The 18,838-nt window shown below is 39.5% G+C and overlaps 1 protein-coding gene across 1 annotated transcript in view; it reads left to right on the forward strand.

Annotated features, from left to right (window-relative positions):
- The first annotated feature begins 6 nt into the window (after positions 1–6).
- SUPV3L1 (suppressor of var1, 3-like 1 (S. cerevisiae)) overlaps positions 7–18,838 on the forward strand; it is a 25,241-nt gene continuing 6,409 nt past the window's right edge. Inside the window, exons 1-11 of the mRNA XM_010852208.1 lie at positions 7–282; positions 3,023–3,100; positions 3,503–3,610; positions 4,707–4,821; positions 5,997–6,165; positions 8,378–8,489; positions 10,849–10,926; positions 12,186–12,277; positions 13,297–13,477; positions 14,032–14,125; positions 16,741–16,960. Of these exons, the coding sequence (XP_010850510.1) occupies positions 9–282; positions 3,023–3,100; positions 3,503–3,610; positions 4,707–4,821; positions 5,997–6,165; positions 8,378–8,489; positions 10,849–10,926; positions 12,186–12,277; positions 13,297–13,477; positions 14,032–14,125; positions 16,741–16,960 (1,521 nt within the window). The 5' untranslated portion in view covers positions 7–8. The remainder of the gene's footprint in view (positions 283–3,022; positions 3,101–3,502; positions 3,611–4,706; positions 4,822–5,996; positions 6,166–8,377; positions 8,490–10,848; positions 10,927–12,185; positions 12,278–13,296; positions 13,478–14,031; positions 14,126–16,740; positions 16,961–18,838) is intronic.

The following is an 18,838-nucleotide window of genomic DNA, read 5'->3' on the forward strand; positions in this document are numbered from 1 at the left end:
CAGTCTCGATGTCCTTACCGCGGTGTGCCCTGTTGTGGGCTCGGCTCCCCGCGGGGCGCCAGGCTGGCCACCGGGCAGCCGTCTGCTCTGCCCTTCGCGCCCACACCGGGCCCTTTCCTGGGGCTCTGGGACGCGTTCCTGCTATTGCCTGCGCCTCTTCCTCTGCCTCCGGAGGCTCCAAAGCTCCAAACACGTCCTTGTTCGTGCCGCTGACTGTGAAACCTCAGGGTCCTAGCGCAGATGGCGACGTCGGGGCTGAGCTAACCCGCCCTCTGGACAAGAGTGAGTGCAGGAGCTGGAGAGGGCGGCGAGGGTGGCTGGTGCAGGGCTGAGACGCTTCTCCGAGGAAGCTGCTTTTCCATCCCCTGGAGACCCAGGTCCCTTCGAACTTTGTCATTGTGCCTCAGTGCCTGCCTCCCTTGCTGGTTTTGAGCCCCTCAAGGCTTGGGATTGTGTCTGATTGATCCTTTGATGTGCTGCCCTTGAACTGGCATTCTCCCTTTCACTGTTCCCCTGGGAATGATCTAAGTCCCCTTGTGACGGGACGATTCATCTTTTTTGAGCCGTTGGGTGCACGACTGACTTTCTAGTATAGTCTCCCCACCCCCCACCCCCGCCCCGCTGCTTATTACTATTGCTCCCAGAAGGGACAAGGGAGTGGGGTGGTGAAAAGCCAGAGGAAGACTTCTTTCAGGACTTTTTGTCATTGACTGGGTACCTACGCAAACCAGACACTGTTAGGCTGTATGGTGGTTGCAAAGAGGAACCAGACTCAGATCCAGATCTCTTCCACTCCAGAAACTTACAGCCTTGTGGGAGGAAGGACCGATGGATGACCAACTATGCTACAAGGTAGAACACAATAAGGGTGAGCTTACCAAAGGTGGAAGGTACCCTGATCATCCAGGGCTCCAGAGAGAAAGCTCTCGCTTAGCATCAGCAAATGGCAAGATCTAATCCTGTGGCTCCCCTGCAAAAAATTGCTTAATGCTTTTCCATTGTCCCCAGTTTGAAAGGGTCCTCACTCCCTGCCTGATCTGGCCTGGGTCGCTCTTGGAGAAGCTTTGTTGCACACCACTCTCCTCCTTTCAGCCAGATTGATGAAATGGGCACTTGTGCTCCAGGGCTTTTTACATAATGCTACTCCCACTGCCTAGAATATCTCTGTGGTTCCTTCTTTTTCTAAAAAATAACATTGGCTAACACTGAGTGTTAGAGACAGGTACTGTTTTAAACATGTGGCCCATTTAATCTTCCTAAAAACCCTTATGAAGTACAGTTTTTATCCTCGACAAATCTTATTGAATACCTACTATGTGCTACTTTCCAAGCACTCTTCTAGTCACACAAGTAGGTGCCTATGTATGTGTGTGTGTGTATATATATATATGAAAGTTACATATAATAATATATATGTATAAAATATACACATTTTTCTGGTTGATTGTAACACACATATATAAGTATATGTATATATCATATATATACACTGCTGCTGCTGCTACGTCACTTCAGTCGTGTCCGACTCTGTGTGACCCCATAGACGGCAGCCCACCAGGCTCCGCTGTCCCTGGGATTCTCCAGGCAAGAACACTGGAGTGGGTTGCCATTTCCTTCTCCAATGCATGACAGTGAAAAGTGAAAGTGAAGTCGCTCAGTTGGGTCCGACTCTTAGCAACCCCATGGACTGTAGCCCACCAGGCTCCTCCGTCCATGGGGTTTTCCAGGCAAGTGTACTGGAGTGGGGTGCCATTGCCTTCTCCGATATATATATACACATATATAGGTAAATGTATATATCATTTTTTTTCTGGTTGATCATAATACAATTAGGCAAGTAAGGGTAGACTGACTACAAGCAGAAAATGTTGCACATTTGTGATAGTCATACATCACTTAACTGACTGGAACAATTTACAGTTTACTTACCTTTTGTCCATTTCCCAAATGCTAAAATATAAATAATATTTTCTCTGCCTGTATCTCTGGATTGTGAAAATCATTATAACATGTTTGGCAAAGCACTTTGAAAAGTGTGAAGGGATGAATAAGTGTAAATTAGTATCACTTGTACTAAATAAACATTTGCTATTTAAAAAATGGAATTACCCTACAGTAGAATCTGATGTGTGGAAGCTGGGAAAACTGTTTCCCTAGGAGGCCAGATAGTCTACCCCAACTATATAACATAGGTTGATGTGAGGATTTAACAAAATAAGTATTTTTAGGTTACTGTATAAATAAATGTTCTAAACCTCTCTCTTTTTTTAAGTTGTTAATGCAATCTAAGCTTGATTAATTTAAAGTATTTTCACCTGTAAAATCAGTGATTGATAGTGGCATTTCAGCAGGCATCTAATTCAATCTCCTTTGCAGCATAGTAATTTCTCTGCTGTCACCCTTGAAATACAGTCATCTAAGCCTTCCTTGAGTACAGCTGGTACTTTTGTCAGGCAACCCCTTTTCTTATTCTAATTATTAGGAAGTTCTTGTATAAATTCCACCGAAATCTGTTTCCCTCACTTCCCACTGACTTTAGTTATGCCACTAATTTGTTCTCCCTCAAATCATCTTCAAGCTAAAGGTTATCCGTGGCTCCTTTAGTCATTCACATAAAAGCATGAGGATCTGCCCCTTGCAGTATTGGTTATCTTTCAGCTAAAAGATAGCCTTTCGCTGCTCACTATTAGATGTGCAGAATGGTTGTGAGTAAACCAAACAGAACATGTGTATCTAACAGTGGCCCGGTGGAGGATAGGGTGATGCCAGTCCTGTGGCACCTTGCTTAGACTTCTGCAGTATAACGGGAATGTTGATTGCATTGTTGGACTTTATACTTTTTCTTGACACTATTAAACCATAAAAAGTTTGTGATCAACTAACCCACCTTCAAGTTCTTGCAACACTCAGTAGACCACTGCCTTGAGTGTTAGGACTTCCAAATTTCTTTTACTTTGGGGGTATTTCTCTATCTAGAAGACAAATGTTAAACGTATGTTCAATTTTGTTATCTTTCTTCCAGATGAAGTAAAGAAGGTCTTAGACAAGTTTTACAAGAGGAAAGAAATTCAGAAACTGAGTGCTGATTACGGACTCGATGGTAAGGCTAATACCATTTCCATTAGAGATACCTTATTGCTGCTTAGATTACAGCTTTTTCATTATTGTGTGGGACCTTGTGTGGCCTGAACATAAGTTCATAGTTATAATATGGAGAACGTCCCTGACTTTTGCCTCTGTCTGGGCAGGAGATCGTCAGTATGCAGTTGGTGAGCCAGACACATGGCAAAGCAGCTGTGTGTTCAGCTTTCCTTCGTGTTGTACTAGAATTTCAGTTTTAGCCCAGATCATAACAAACCAGCTGTACTACAAGAAAGGAAAAAGACACTTCGACGAGTTAGGTGTGATGTGTGTATGTACTTTTTAAAATGAGAATATGAAAATGAAATGAAAAATAAAATGAAAACTAGTCCTACCTGTTTTGATTTTGTGTTTCCCACAGCTCGTCTCTTCCACCAAGCATTCATAAGCTTTCGAAACTATATCATGCAGTCTCATTCTCTGGATGTGGACATTCACATTATTTTGAATGATATTTGCTTCAGTGCAGGCAAGTGTTTAGAGACTTTTTAAAATCCTCTGAACATACTTGCTATTTCTTTTGTTTTTTTTCTCATTAGCTTATTTGCTTTAGAATAAGTCCTGTTAGCATCCTCTGTAAATAATTCAGTGCTTTCATAGGAGGCCTTCTAGGTCTTTTTGCTTTATAGCAGGCCTGGGTTGGTTACTAAGTCACCTATGTGTCTTAGACTGGAGGAAGACTGGGACCTCGATCTGTCACCATCTGCTCTTCACTAGTATAGGCCTCGGTGAAATGAACTCTCACACAAGGTAGAATTAATACAATACAGATTCCATCAGTTTTTGCCACTGACTTCTTTCTCCCTCAAACTTTGACAGACCTCTTGCTGTAAAAGAAAAAAATGTAGAAATATCATTATTTTATTCCTAAGGGCGGTTTGACTTTGGTTATGTTTTTATGTATTTGACTGTTAGAACATTGCCCTGGGCCAGGCACTGAGGTAGAACCGGGACACAGAGCAGAATGGAACTCAGCCCACCCGCATCAAAGCCATAAGGTGTGGTGACTCCTGGCTGAGAAGTCAGTTCACTTAAACATTTTGTTTCTCAGTGGTATCTGTAGTTTAAAAACTACTTGCATCTGGGTCCTGTATTTTGCTTCAGTAACCGTGGAGCCTTCTTGCTAATGTATATTCCCAGGTTTTTTGTTTTGTTTTGTTTTTTGCTGTCCATGATCCTACCTTCCCAACCAGGAATAGATCCCAGGGCACTGACAGTGTGAGCACTGGGCCCTAAGCACTGGACTCTCAGGGAGTTACCCCAAGGTTCTTTGTTTTCAATTTAACTTTCATCAATGCTGATCATCAGCGCTGGTGCATTGAACAAGTGGAACATGGTTGTTGACAGCCAAAGTTTTCTGCTTTCCTAGAAAATACAAGTGAAATAAGGAAGAAAACATAAGGCAAAGCAGGATCTCAGGAAAGGATAGCATTCCTTGTTCTAGGGTTTACCTTTTTTCCTGACAATGTCCCCTTAACTTAGCTCACTAAGAATAAAGCTTTCATTAAGTTCAGTTGTGAATAACATTTAGCTTGCACAGATTAATGCAGTGTTTTATTTTCCAGCTCATGTGGATGACTTATTTCCATTTTTCTTGAGACATGCAAAACAAATATTTCCTGTGTTGGAATGTAAGGATGATCTACGAAAAATCAGTGACCTAAGAATACCACCTAACTGGTTAGTTTCTTTATTGTGGATTTGAAATTTTCAGTTTCTGATCTTGGGAGATTAGTGAACACTATATATTTTTTATTGTATACTAGATGATAAATCAAATAGTCTAGATTGTTTTGTTTTTTCTAGAAAAATACACGATGAGTTTTGGTATGCAGTTAGCTGGTATCTCCTCCTAAATCCTAATCAAGCTTGGTTTAAGGTTTTATTAGGGCAGATCTAGAGTAAGTCTTTTGGTTGTCCTTAGAATTCAAGTGTGACCTTTCTGGTGTCTCAACTGAATATGCTGTTAATCACTTCCCTCCACCACCACCATGCCTGGAACTGTAACATCTCCTAGCACTTTGCCATTTCTTTGAGACTTTCTACTTAAACTCTTAGCAAGCTGTCCACTGCTAAGCCCTGCATGTGTTCAGCCCAGCCATTGGCCAAGGACCCAAGGAACCCCCACACAGACTTACAAGGCTCCCTCTCTATTGCACCTTTATTCTCTTCCACACTCAGGCCTTCAGATTCCAGCTGCTTCAGCAGCTTTAATCTTGATCTCTACTGCTCAGCTCAGTGGGACTATTTTAACTTGCTTGGGTTCCACCTCCCTGTGCCTCTTGGGGTCCAGTAGGGCTCATCTCAAGTGTTTCTTTCTTTTGGAGCTTATAGTCCTGCACTGCCTCTTGTCCATATCCCCAGGGAGCTGCTATATCTATTTTGTCCCGTTTTGTAGTTGTTTATCATGATAGGTCAAGTCCAGTACCATTCATCATGGCCAGAAGCAGCAGATTCAGTCATTTTATTGTGTACGCTAAAATTCAGAAGCCTGGGAATATTTACTTCTAGGGCATATGTAGAGAATGTGAAAATAATGTGAACATGTCTCTGGAGCTGATAGCAGTTTAAATTTATTTTAAGTAACTCTTGGGGAAAAGGAATTTGTACAATGGCAAGAATATCCAAGAAATTAATTTGCATTTGGGTTTTTCTGTCCTCTAGTTAGTAAATGCCATTCTTGGAAAGCAGTCATTTTGGTGTGGACATGAAACTCACCATTTAATTTAGTTTTTCAAAGATGCTGCTATTTTGTGAATGTTAAGAGGATGTTTCATTGGAAGTTTTTTCAGTTAATACCTTTGCCAGGATTTGGAGGTTAATGGAATTAAGCAGTTTCTCTACTCATGTTTTAGGTACCCAGAAGCTAGAGCCATACATCGGAAGATAATATTCCATTCAGGTCCCACAAACAGTGGAAAGACTTATCATGCAATCCAGAAATACTTGTCAGCAAAATCTGGAGTGTATTGTGGCCCTTTAAAACTACTGGCACATGAGATCTTCGAAAAGAGTAATGCTGCTGTTAGTATATTACCAAATATTCTCTTTTTCTTGCTAATTTGGGGGAATGTAGAGTGTAGTGGGTGAAGGGAGAGGGTGTGTGTAGTAGTAATTTACTATTAACAAAAAGTGCCATATTTCATTGCCTTTAACTTAAGGCCATCAAGTGTAAGATGTACTATTATTTTATGCAAAACTGAGAAAGAAGCTGATGCTGCCAACTGAATTCTGACATGCCACCCATTGTTAAGAGATATCCTGGTTTTAGAGATACTAAAATGTGAAAAAATATGTGTATTAGAATGAGTGAAATACAATGTTAGAGTATTTCACATATACAGAGAAATGAAGGAGTAACATTCAAATAACTTGGGTCCACTACCCAGCTCCCATCAGAGTCTAACATTTTGCCATACTTACTTATTTTTTTAACTTTTTTAAGAAATAAAATATTGGGGAATTTCCTGGTGGTCCTGTGGTTAGGACTCCATGCTTTCACTGCCGTGGGCCTGGGTTCAACCCCTGGTTAGAACTAAGATCCCACAAGCTGTGTGGCATAACCAGAAAAAAAAAAAGCAGGAAATAAAATATTATTGATACAGATGAAACTCTCTCTGAACCCCTCCTTTACCCCCTCAGAGTTACCCACTATGTTGTATTCAATTTACCTTTTTTTTTTACGATTAAACCTTTGATGTAATTGCTAGAACTAATGACAAAGACTGAAGCCAGCTTTCCAACCTGAAAAGGACTGAATGGTCTGTGGTCTGAGGCATCATTTCAGAAAAGGGGCCACATTTTGGTTCATTGTTTTATTATGACTTTATAATGTGAGATTAACCAGTTTTGTAGATAGTTTGCATCATGTTCTGGATAATTTGTATAATTTGCATACATAATACCTTCTTGTTTATAAATACTTAGAAGTATTTCTGCAAAACAAAGACTTTCTTTTACAAACCTTCAGGATATTCATGTGAAGCAGGACATTTAATATTGATAGAATGCCATTATTTAATCCACTGTCCATACTCAAATTTTGCCAGTTGTTCAGTAACACCACCACTACTCCGCTTCCCCTCCCCGCTGTGCCCCCGCCACCTCCAGCATTCCCTTTAGGGACTTCTGCTGTATGTATTGTCATGTCTCCAGTTTCCCCATTAATCTGGGACAGTTCCTCAGTCTTTGTGTTTCGTAACTGGTACAGCTGGAAAGATTACAGGTCAGTCGTGTTGTAAGCTGTCCCTCAGTTTGGATGTCTGATGTTTCCTCGTTAGTTTCAGGCCATTAGGGAGACCAGCTGTTCCAGTTTGCCTGGACTTTCCCAGATTTATTACCAAATGGTCTTTGTCCTGAGTTATCCCTCGGTTCTGAGTGGATTGGGGTAGTTGGCTACTCACATATGTACCATAGCACTGATATGAGTCTTTCTCAAAGAAATATATTAGCAAGTCTTTATATTCTTAAATTTTACTCATAATGTTTTTCTTGAACATAGAAACAATTTCATTTTAATAAGCTAAAATAGTACAGGAACTATTGACATAATACAGAGTTTATTTAGTTAGTTGCACCATTGCCTTGGTTCGGAAGGCTCTTGTTGCAGAGCATGAGCTCTAGGCATGTGGGCTTCTTTAGTTGCAGCGCTCAGACTCAGTAGTTGGGGCTCAGGGGCCCTAGATCACTGGCTCAGTTGCTCCATGGCATGTGGAATCTTCTTGGACCAGGAATCGAACCTTTGTCCCCTGCATTGGCAGGCAGATTCCCATCGAGTGTGCCACCAAGAAAATTCAGTACAAAGTTTAAAAAATAAAAGTGCTTCAATTGCTTTTGTTACCTGAGAATTTAGCTGATTTGAGATGTTCCAAGTGTACATAGGTTATATGAAAGTGGCTTTTATTTTTTACTAAAAATTTTTTTAGAGGATTGGGAATATTTGTTTCAAGTATTAGACAAATAAATTTGATGTAATGGAAGGAAGTGAAAAGAAAAACAAGTGCAAGCATTAATCACTCAGTCGAGTCCAACCCTTTGCGACCCCGTGGACTGTATGTAGCCTGCCAGGCTCCTCCACTGGAGTGGGGAGCCATTCCCTTCTCTGGAGGACCTTGCTGACCTACTCTATTAAATACTCTATATTTAATAGAAGGAATACTCTATTAAACATCCACATCTTCTTTTTGCTGTGGTTTTCAAGGTGGAGATAATGGCAGTTTTCTTTTTGTCATCCTAGGGGGTGCCGTGTGACTTGGTAACAGGTGAAGAGCGTGTCTCAGTAGACCCAGATGGTAAACAGGCTGCCCACGTTGCCTGTACTGTCGAGATGTGCAGCGTTACAACTCCTTGTATGTATCTACTATTTTAGAATTTTATGGTTCAGTCTTTTTTTAATTTTAAAATACAGATGAACATGTGGAATGTGTTTTTTATTGTGAAAAAAATTTGTAATTGAGGCAAAGACTAGTAACAGCAAATACCCAGTATTTGCTGCTACTACTTAAAAATGCCAAACTTTCCATCATGTTTGCTCTTGAATTTTCTTTCCCTTTTTCTCTTAAAAGAACTGAAATATTAACACATGAATTTTGCTTTGTGTCACTCCACAGTTCAATTCCTCTCCCCTCTGTGATCCAGTTGCTGTCAAATATTTGGTATATACCTTTCCTGTCTTTTTGGCGTCACTATTATATATTACCTATCAATACTATAGTTTGTGTTTTAAAATGTTTACATGACAATCATATTGCATTATTGCTCCACAACTTGCTTTTTTTTCTACACATGTATTTAGATCTAGTCTTATTTACATGTATATGTATCATAAATATATATATATATCGCATATATTCATTTAAAATGTTACATATTCCATATTATGACTAAATGTATTTATTCCTTATTCTTCTATTAAATAGTATTTAGGTTGTTTTAAAGTTTTTCACTATTATATATAGTACCACAATAAACTTCTGTATAAGTCCGGTAGTTTTAAAAACATTTAAAATGAAAATTAACTTTTTCCTTACTATATAGACAATCGTTCCTTCATTGTAGAAAATGTAAAAATAAATGCAAAGAGAAGAAAAAAATATTAATCTCCCAATTCCATCCATCCAGAATCAATAAGTATTAACCCTGTGGTATGTTTTTCTAGGTTGTGTTCATATGCGTATGCTTACATGTGCATTGTGGGTGTGTATATTAAAATGGGGATTATACATTATGTACTGTTTAGTAGCTTGCTTTTTTCATTTTAATAATCTTAACTTTCTGAGTAAATGGATAGTTTTTAAAAATCAATATATTCTAAAAGTAATACATTATAAATATTAAAATAGCACTTATAAATCAAAATTCCCTCTTCTGCCCCCCTCTTTTCTAATCTTATTTGTATACACTCAGATATGCTAAGTAATTTTTAATCTAATTTCAGTATAAAATTAGCTTTCTTTTGTTTCCTCAGTGCCATTGTGGGCATATTAAATTTTTCTTTAAAACATCTTCCTCTCAAATCTTTGGTATTTTGGGAAGAGAACTAAAATATAATTTATGTGACTTAGAAAAAATATAATATGGTTGGAAGCATTTTGGCATTAGAAAATAAAATGAGGCTTTTTTTTTTTTTTTTATCATAGTAATGAACTTTAAAACCCCAAAGAATGAGCAGAGCTATAGCTCAAGGAATTACACTTTCCACTCCGCTTCTCCTAACACACATCTGGGTTCCTAAGGTGCTTCATTTACAGCAGGGTTATCTATTCTTGGTCCTGGGAGCTGCTTTCACTGCTGTATGGATATATTCTTATTAGGCAGATTCTCCAGGTTTCTTCTGAGATTGCAAAAAATAGAACAATTGAACATGCTCAGTTTGGGAGACAGTGGAGTAGAGACGGTCTGGGTTTGAATTTTATGTTTCAAAATATTACACTTTGGTCATTTTTCCCTTTTATTAGTGATGCAATAAAAAATCTTTTTAGCCATCACTTTTTATTATTTCTTTAAGATGGGCTTCTGGAAGTGGACTTCTTGAAGTCCACGGACATGAATGAACGTTTCTCCTGGTTGATCTTTGGAGTGATTTAACTTCTCTGGGTCTCAGTTTATTCTTCTTTAAAATGTCAATGTAGGGGAAGTCCCTGGCAGTCCAGTGTTTTAGGACACCGCACTTTCACTGCCGAGGGTATGGGTTCAATCCTTGTTCAAGGAACTAAGATCCTGCATGCCGGATGGTGCTGCCAAAATTTAATCATTTATTTGGCTGCATTGGGTCTTAATTGTGGCACATGGGGTCTTTGAGCTTCAGTGTGGCACGTGAACTGTTAGGTGCAGCACATGGGATCCAGTTTCCTGACCAAGGATTGAACTTGAGGCCCCTGCTCTGGGAGCTCAGAGTTTTAGTCACCGGACCACCAGGGAAGTTGCCCACCACCCCCGCCCCCCCAATTTTCTTTTTTTAATTAAAAATACAAGTATGAGATTTTTAAAAAAAGGAAATGTAAGTAATGATGACACTTAGTGGGTGTATTGTGAGGATTAAATGAGTTGCAGTTTTAAAGCGCTTAGAACAAGCCTGCCAGCAAAGAAGCACATAGTAAGTAATGATGATGATTATGGTGGTGTTGAAAGCTTGAATTTTGATATTGTGATTTGTTTGTAATACTATTGAAGTAGATTGTCTTGCTCACGATAACTTTCTATTTTAAGATGAAGTGGCCGTGATTGATGAAATTCAGATGATTAAAGATCCAGCCAGAGGATGGGCCTGGACCAGGGCGCTGCTAGGTTGGTGGTTAATACTGTAAAATCTGTGCTTTGTGACATCTGCACTGGGAGGCATTTATGTGCTGGGCATTGCCAAATAGAGCCAGCTAGATCCTGTCTTGACACAAACGAAACAAAAAAGTCAGCTAGGTGTGAGTTTTAATTTTCTAAATATTTTAATTATAGGTCTGTTTTTTATATTATAAAACATAATCATTTAATAAAAGTGTTCAAATATTATCATATTTACGCAACCACTAGTAACCTTTTGGTGTTTCCTGACAATCTTTTTTTCTCATTTTTATGGTGTTTTGTGAATATATAAATTTTGTATCTTGCTTTTTTTTTCAGTGCTTTTTCATAGACTTTTTTTTCATACCACATATGAATGTTGTATATTATCCATTGAAGAGCTGTGCTATAGTCTTCCTTCAGTATCTGTGGAATATTGGTCCCTGGACCTCTGCAGATGCTCAGATCCCTTCCAGGTGGATGGGTTCTGCATCCATGAATTCAACCAGGGGTCCACCACTGGTTGAATCTGCAATGTCAAGCCTGTGGACGTGGGAGACCAGTTGTAATTTGTCCTAAAGAGTTGAACATTTTTCCCTATTATTAGTGATGCAATAAAAAAATCTCTGTAGCCATAACTTTTTATTTATTATTTCTTTAAGATAGGCTCCTGGAAGTGGACTTCTTAAAGTCCACAGACATGAATGAACATTTCTCCTGCTTGATCTTTGGAGTGAATTTTTGATCAGCATGCTGTAGGGCAGGTGTTTTCAAATTTACAAACAAATAGGTGAACTCTTTCTTTAAACCAAGAGTGTACACGAAAACCTGTAATATAAAATGGATGAAAGTGTATATGCTAAGTGGTAAGGATCTTGGAGTTTCTTCTACCCACCAGCCCCTACCCCCCACCCCCAAGTCACCTCAGTGATTCCATGGAGCCTGATTTGAAAAGAAAAGTATAGGACTAATGTTCAGTGCTAACCATCAAAATGCCAGATTCTAGTTCAGACTGGCTTCACCATCTAGTAGACTCAAAACCTTGGCCCCAGCAGCTTAAAAACCCTAAGATTTGTAAAAATGGTGATAATTTTGCCCACTAGAAGATTTTTGTTTTCAGGGTTGAATCACAGAGATCGCATTTATGATAACCCTTCTTAAAGTTGTAAAGCAGTAGGTAAGCAAAGTATTTTGGGTATGTGAAGTATTACATATTTACTTTTGTATCTTTAAAATTTAAAAAAAAATCCCAATTTTGCACTTAACAGGACTCTGTGCTGAAGAAATCCATTTGTGTGGAGAATCTGCTGCAATTGACATGGTTACCGAGCTTATGTACACAACTGGGGAGGATGTGGAGGTACTCAATTATATGCCTTGTTCTCAAGGTGGCATAGCAAGTACCCAGAGTACCCAGGCAGTGGCTTCATAGGCCCCAGATGATGGCAAAGTGAGAACTTGAAAGATCAGCTTCATTGCCCTGTAGTTGACTAGATCATGCATAGTTGGTTGAACCTCATGATCTAAAATTCTGACCGAGTGGTTCTCACACCCTAAGTCTTCAAAAGTCCAAGCAGATTCCTTACCTTTTCTTGACAGAACCTTTTGGAATTTGAACAGATCTCTTTAGAATTAAGTAAATCTGGAATGTTAGAAATTGGAGGCTCAACAAAAGTTTGTAATTTTCAAAGTCTCAAATGTCAGATACTGGGTACTCTGATAGATATCTAATTGCTAGAGATGGTTTGTATCCTTTTTTCACATTCCTAGAATAGGAAGCAACTCATTTCTGCTTACTCCTACTTTTTGCTTTCTTTACCAGACTTCTATAATAAAATGAAATATTTAAAAACTGGTCCATTACTTTAGTTTTGTACTCAGTTTTCAAGGAGAGATAGTGGAGTATAGTGGAAGAAATTCTGGGTTTCAGTCTTGTTTTTGCTGTTAACTCACTTTGTGTTTTTAGGCAAATCACAAAAGGCTACAGCTGGAAAAATCCTCATCAGACCTGATCTTTTCTTTTTTTTGGCTTGATCACTTATTAGACTCTATTTTGCTTTTTCATAAACTGGAAGTAACAGTTAATAACCCTTCTGAACTTAGCAAGTTCCTGTACAAATCAAATATATATGAAAGTGCTTTGAAAATTTATGAAATCCTCTGTAACACTTTACTAATTTAGAAATACCGATGAGAACTGATGGTAACACTTATAATACCAAAATAAATGTTTTTCTGTGTTTTCTCTTGAAAATGTTGGAACTTGTCTAACTTTAGCAGTTTTTAGCTACTTGACTGCTTTGTGAGTTTTTCACAATGCTTAGTCATAAGAAGTTCCGTTAGGTATGCTATTTTACAGTATCGTGTCTTTTATTATAGGTTCGAACCTATAAAAGGCTTACCCCCATTTCTGTGCTGGATCACGCACTAGAATCCTTAGACAACCTTCGGCCCGGGGACTGCATTGTCTGTTTTAGCAAGAATGATATTTATTCTGTGAGTCGACAGATTGAAATTCGGGGATTGGAATCAGCTGTTATATATGGCAGTCTCCCTCCTGGTAATTATTGACTTTCCTCATGATAGGATATGAAGTCTCTTGTTTTTGCCATGTATTTTGAGATACGTATCGATAACACAGTGAGCTACTGAATTAAGTTGCTTGGTGTATAATTTGTGATATAAAGCACATACTTCTCTAGTCATCTTTATGATGATAGAAGTATTTTGATTATCTATAGCTCTTGTTAATTGTTGTTATTAGTAGACCGTATTTTAAATGTTGAGCTGATGATTTTCTTACAGAAATGTCACTAAAATATGATCCTGGTAATATTCTTAAAATATTACCAGAAATCTGTTAAAAGTGTCCTCAGAAATGATATAGCTAGTGTGGTAGGGGACTGTGTTGCTCTTTGTGAGGTTATTTAGAGGAATAGAAATAAAAGGATAAGTGACTATTTGAGAATAATATTTAAGTTTGAAACAGTGAGAGTTTTATCCATAAAATGGACAGTTGGAGGTGAGGGTTTCCAAGACACTACAAGATACTACTTAGTGTGATGTAGTAAAAGACAGAGAACATTAATTTAACATAAACTGTTCTTATTTTAGGGACCAAACTTGCTCAAGCAAAAAAGTTTAATGATCCTGATGATCCATGCAAAATCCTGGTTGCTACAGATGCAATTGGCATGGGACTTAATTTGTAAGTAATTTGTTTTTAATAATCGTGGATATTCAGTGGGTTAGATAGCAATTTAAACACTTCTCAATGGCATTAGAATGACCAAACTCTTTGGCTTAGGTGAATGGGTATTGTAGTATAGATCCTAGATTTATCTTGCTCACACCTAAAGGAATAAAATTAAAATATCACATAACACTTGGACTTTTAAGTGCTGCTCCCTACCACTGCTAACCTATTATGTTCAGTTCAATTCAGTTCAGTCGCTCAGTCGTGTCCAACTCTGTGACCCCATGGACTGCGGCACGCTAGGCCTCCCTATCCGTCACCAACTCCCAGAGTTTACTCAAACTCATGTCCATTGAGTCGGTGATGCCATCCAACCATCTCAACCTCTGTCATCCCCTTCTCCTCCTGCCCTCAGTCTTTCCCAACATCAGGGCCTTTTCCAATGAGTCAGTTCTTGGCATCAGGTGGCCAAAGTATTGAAGTTGCAGCTTCAGCATCAGTCCTTCCAATGAATATTCAGGACTGATTTTCTTTAGGATGGGCTGGTTAGATCTCCTTGCAGTCCAAGGGACTCCCAAGAGTCTTCTCCAACACCACAGTTCAAAAGCATCAATTCTTTGGTGCTCAGCTTTCCTAATAGTCCAACTCTCACATCCATGCATGACTACTGGAAAATCCATTGCTTTGACTAGATGGACCTTTATTGGCAAAGTAATGTCTCTGCTTTTAATATGCTGTCTAGTTTGGTCATAACTTTTCTTCCAAAGAGTTAAGTGTCTTTTAATTTCATGGCCGCAGTCACCATCTGCAGTGATTTTGGAGCCCCCCAAAATAAAGTCTGTCACTGTTTCCACTGTTTCCCCATCTATTTGCCATGAAGTGATGGGACCAGATGCCATGATCTTAGTTTTCTGAATGTTCAGTTTTAAGCCAACTTTTTCACTCTCCTCTTTCACTTTGATCAAGAGGCTCTTTATTTCTTCTTCACTTTCTTCCATAAGTGTGGTGTCATCTGCATATCTGAGGTTATTGATATTTCTCCCAGCAGTCTTGATTCCAGCTTGTACTTCCTCCAGTCCGGCATTTCTCATGGTGTACACTGCATATAAGTTATATAAGCAGGGTGACAATATACAGCCTTGACATACTCCTTTCCCGATTTGGAACCAGTCTGTGTTCCATGTCCAGTTCTAACTGCAGTTCTAACTTCTTGACCTGCATACACATTTTTCAGGAGGCAGGTCAGGTGGTCTGGTATTCCCATCTCTTTCAGAATTTTCCACAGTTTGTTGTGATACACACAGTCAAAGGCTTTGGCATAGTCAATAAAGCAGAAGTAGATGTGTTTTTGGAACTCTCTTGCTTTTTCAATGATCCAGTGGATGTCGGCAATTTGATCTCTGGTTCTTCTGCCTTTTCTAAATCCAGCTTGAACATCTGGAAGTTCACAGTTCATGGACTGTTGAAGGCTGGCTTGGAGAATTTTGAGCATTACTTTACTAGTGTGTGAGATGAGTGCAATTGTGTGGTAGTTTGAGCATTCTTTGTCTGTGCCTTTCTTTGGGATTGGAATGAAAACTGACCTTTTCCAGTCCTGTGGCCACTGCTGAGTTTTCCAAATTTGCTGGCATATTGAGTGCAGCACTTTCACAACATCATCTTTTAGGATTTGAAATAGCTCAACTGGAATTCTGTCACCTCCACTAGTTTTGTTCATAGTCATGCTTTCTAAGGCCCACTTGACTTCGCATTCCAGGATGTCTGGCTCTAGGTTGATGATCACACCATCATGATTATCTGGGTTGTGAAGATCTTTTTTGTACAGTTCTTCTGTGTATTCTTGCCACCTCTTCTTAATATCTTAATACCTATTATGTTACCTCACTTTATTTTCAGTGTCTCAGTCGGCATGTGGGGCTAGCCATTATCTTCAGGGGTTAACAATATTAAACATAAATATTCCTCTGTGGGAAATGAAAACAGCTATACCTTTATGGATGAGCTATTCAAAGCCATTAATAGAAGCTAGCATTTAAAAGTCAGAGAAGGCAATGGCACCCCACTCCAGTACTCTTGCCTGGAAAATCCCATGGACGGAGGAGGCTGGTGGGCTACAGTCCATGGGGTCGCTAAGAGTCGGACACAACTGAGTGACTTCACTTTCACTTTTCACTTTCATGCATTGGAGAAGAAAATGGCAACCCACTCCAGTGTTCTTGCCTGGAGAATCCCAGGGACAGTGGAGCCTGGTGGGCTGCCGTCTATGGGGTCGCACAGAGTCGGACACGACTGAAGCGACTTAGCAGCAGCAGCATTTAAAAGTAGCCTAAGAAGACCTTGTATGGTTTATTTGTAAAAAGAGTTATTTTCTAGAGCCTTACTGAAGTATAATTTATGTATTATACTTTTCACCCACTTAAATGAATAATTTGATGATTTTTAGTAAAAAATGCTATTTAAGGGAAAGAAAAATAATTACTGACAAACCCCTTTACCTTACTTTGTAAACAGTGGGCAATATTGCAAGTAGGCCTAACTAGAATTAGAGTGAGCCTTTGTACAATGAACCAAATGATGGACGACTTTTCAGACAGCAGCTCATGAGATCATCTTTATTTCTATTTCAGGAGCATAAGAAGAATTATTTTTTACTCCCTTATGAAGCCAAGTATCAATGAAAAGGGAGAGAAAGAAATAGAACCAATCACCACCTCTCAAGCCTTGCAGATTGCTGGCAGAGCTGGTAGGTTCAGTTCAAAATTTAAAGAAGGAGAGGTTACAACAATGAATCGAGAAGACCTCAGTTTATTAAAGGAAATTTTGAATAGGCCTGTGGATCCTATAAAGGTAAGGTTTAATTAACATAGTAATTAATTACCTCTTCTCTGTGAAGGACAGTCCTTCCTTCCTTCACTCCCTTTCCAGACTTTCACCTCAGATACCTGGAAACAAATAAGCCAAAAAAAATTTTGTGCCGTGAAAATCATGTCAAGAAAGCCCTGCTTCGGAACTTCCCTGATGGTCCAGTGGCCAAGACTCCATGCTCCCGGTGCAGGGGGCCTGGGTTCGATCCCTGGTCAGGGAACTAGATCCCACATGCCACAACTAAGAGATCCTGCACGTGCTAACTAAGACCCGGTGCAACGAAATAAAGAAAAACATTTAAAATGAAAGAAAACCCTGCTTTATTGCTTTTGAGAGGCCTAATAGAGAGCCCCTGGTTAGAGAATGGTATGCAAGTGAAAGATCCAGATTTTATAAACGTAGCAATAATGTAACAAGTTTAGTAAACCTGATTTTACGTTAATTCTTCCTGTAATTTAACAGGTGGGGATTGGGGCCTGGTTGCTTCAGATGGGCACATAGCTTTGTCAGCAGACTGAAAATTGCCAGAAACTTGACAGTAGAAGAAACCTTTGCATGTTGGGTAAAAACAGCATTAAGCTATACAGCTTTGAACCATTAAGGGCAAGGTTAAGTTTTGGTTAGTGCAGTTAATGAGGCAGATGTGTATGTATTTTAAACAAACTATTACAATTTAAAGTTTGCCTGGAAAATTCACTTAATAGGGCTTATCTTACTTTTAGGGATCTCAGGTAAAAGGGTATATGAATGAGATAACATGAGGGAAAGTTCCTGGAGGAAAGCTGTGGCTGGAGTCATTTCTGTAGCTTTTGTTAAGAGTGTAACTGTGGGACTTCCCTGGTGGTTTGATGGCTAAGACTCAATGCAGTGGGCCCAGATTCTATCCCAGGTCAGGGAACTACATCCCATGTGCTACCATTAAGACCTGATGTGGCCAAATAAATATATTTTTTTTAATGTTTAAAAAAAAGAGTGCAGCTGATAATGGACCTCCCCATCTCCCTCCTGGGTACCTCCTTTCTTGTGTTTATTCTCTTCCTCCCTCCCATGATTCATCTCTCTCTTCTTTTCCTCTTTGTTTTTCCCATTCTCTTTCTTTTTTTCTTTCTAATGCTTCAGTTCAGTTCAGTTCAGTCGCTCAGTCGTGTCCGACTCTTTGCGACCCCATGAATTGCAGCACGCCAGGCCTTCCTGTCCATCACCAACACCCGGAGTTCACTCAGACTCATGTCCATCGAGGCAGTGATGCCATCCAGCCATCTCATCCTCTGTCGTCCCCTTCTCCTCCTGCCCCCAATCCCTCCCAGCATCAGGGTCTTTTCCAATGAGTCAGCTCTTTGCATCAGGTGGCCAAAGTATTGGAGTTTCAGCTTCAGCATCATTCCTTCCAATGAATATTCAGGACTGATCTCCTTTAGGATGGACTGGTTGGATCTCCTTGCAGTCCAAGGGACTCTCAAGACTCTTCTCCAACACCACAGTTCAAAAGCACCAGTTGTTTGGCGCTCAGCTTTCTTTATAGTCCAACTCTCACATCCATACATGACTACTGGAAAAACCATAGCCTTGACTAGAGGGACCTTTGTTGGCAAAGTAATGTCTCTGCTTTTGCACATGCTATCTAGGTTGGTCATAACTTTCCTTCCAAGGAGTAAGCGTCTTCTAATTTCATGGCTGCAATCACCATTTGCAGTGATTTTGGAGCCCAAAAAAAATAAAGTCTGACACTGTTTCCACTGTTGCCCCATCTATTTCCCATGAAGTGATGGGACTGGATGCCATGATCTTCATTTTCTGCATGTTGAGCTTTAAGCCAACTTTTTCACTCTCCTCTTTCACTTTCATCAAGAGGCTTTTGAG

The sequence above is a fragment of the Bison bison genome, unplaced genomic scaffold, assembly GCF_000754665.1.
Source record: "Bison bison bison isolate TAMUID 2011002044 unplaced genomic scaffold, Bison_UMD1.0 scf7180017864309, whole genome shotgun sequence".
NCBI classification, from domain to species: Eukaryota; Metazoa; Chordata; class Mammalia; order Artiodactyla; family Bovidae; genus Bison; species Bison bison.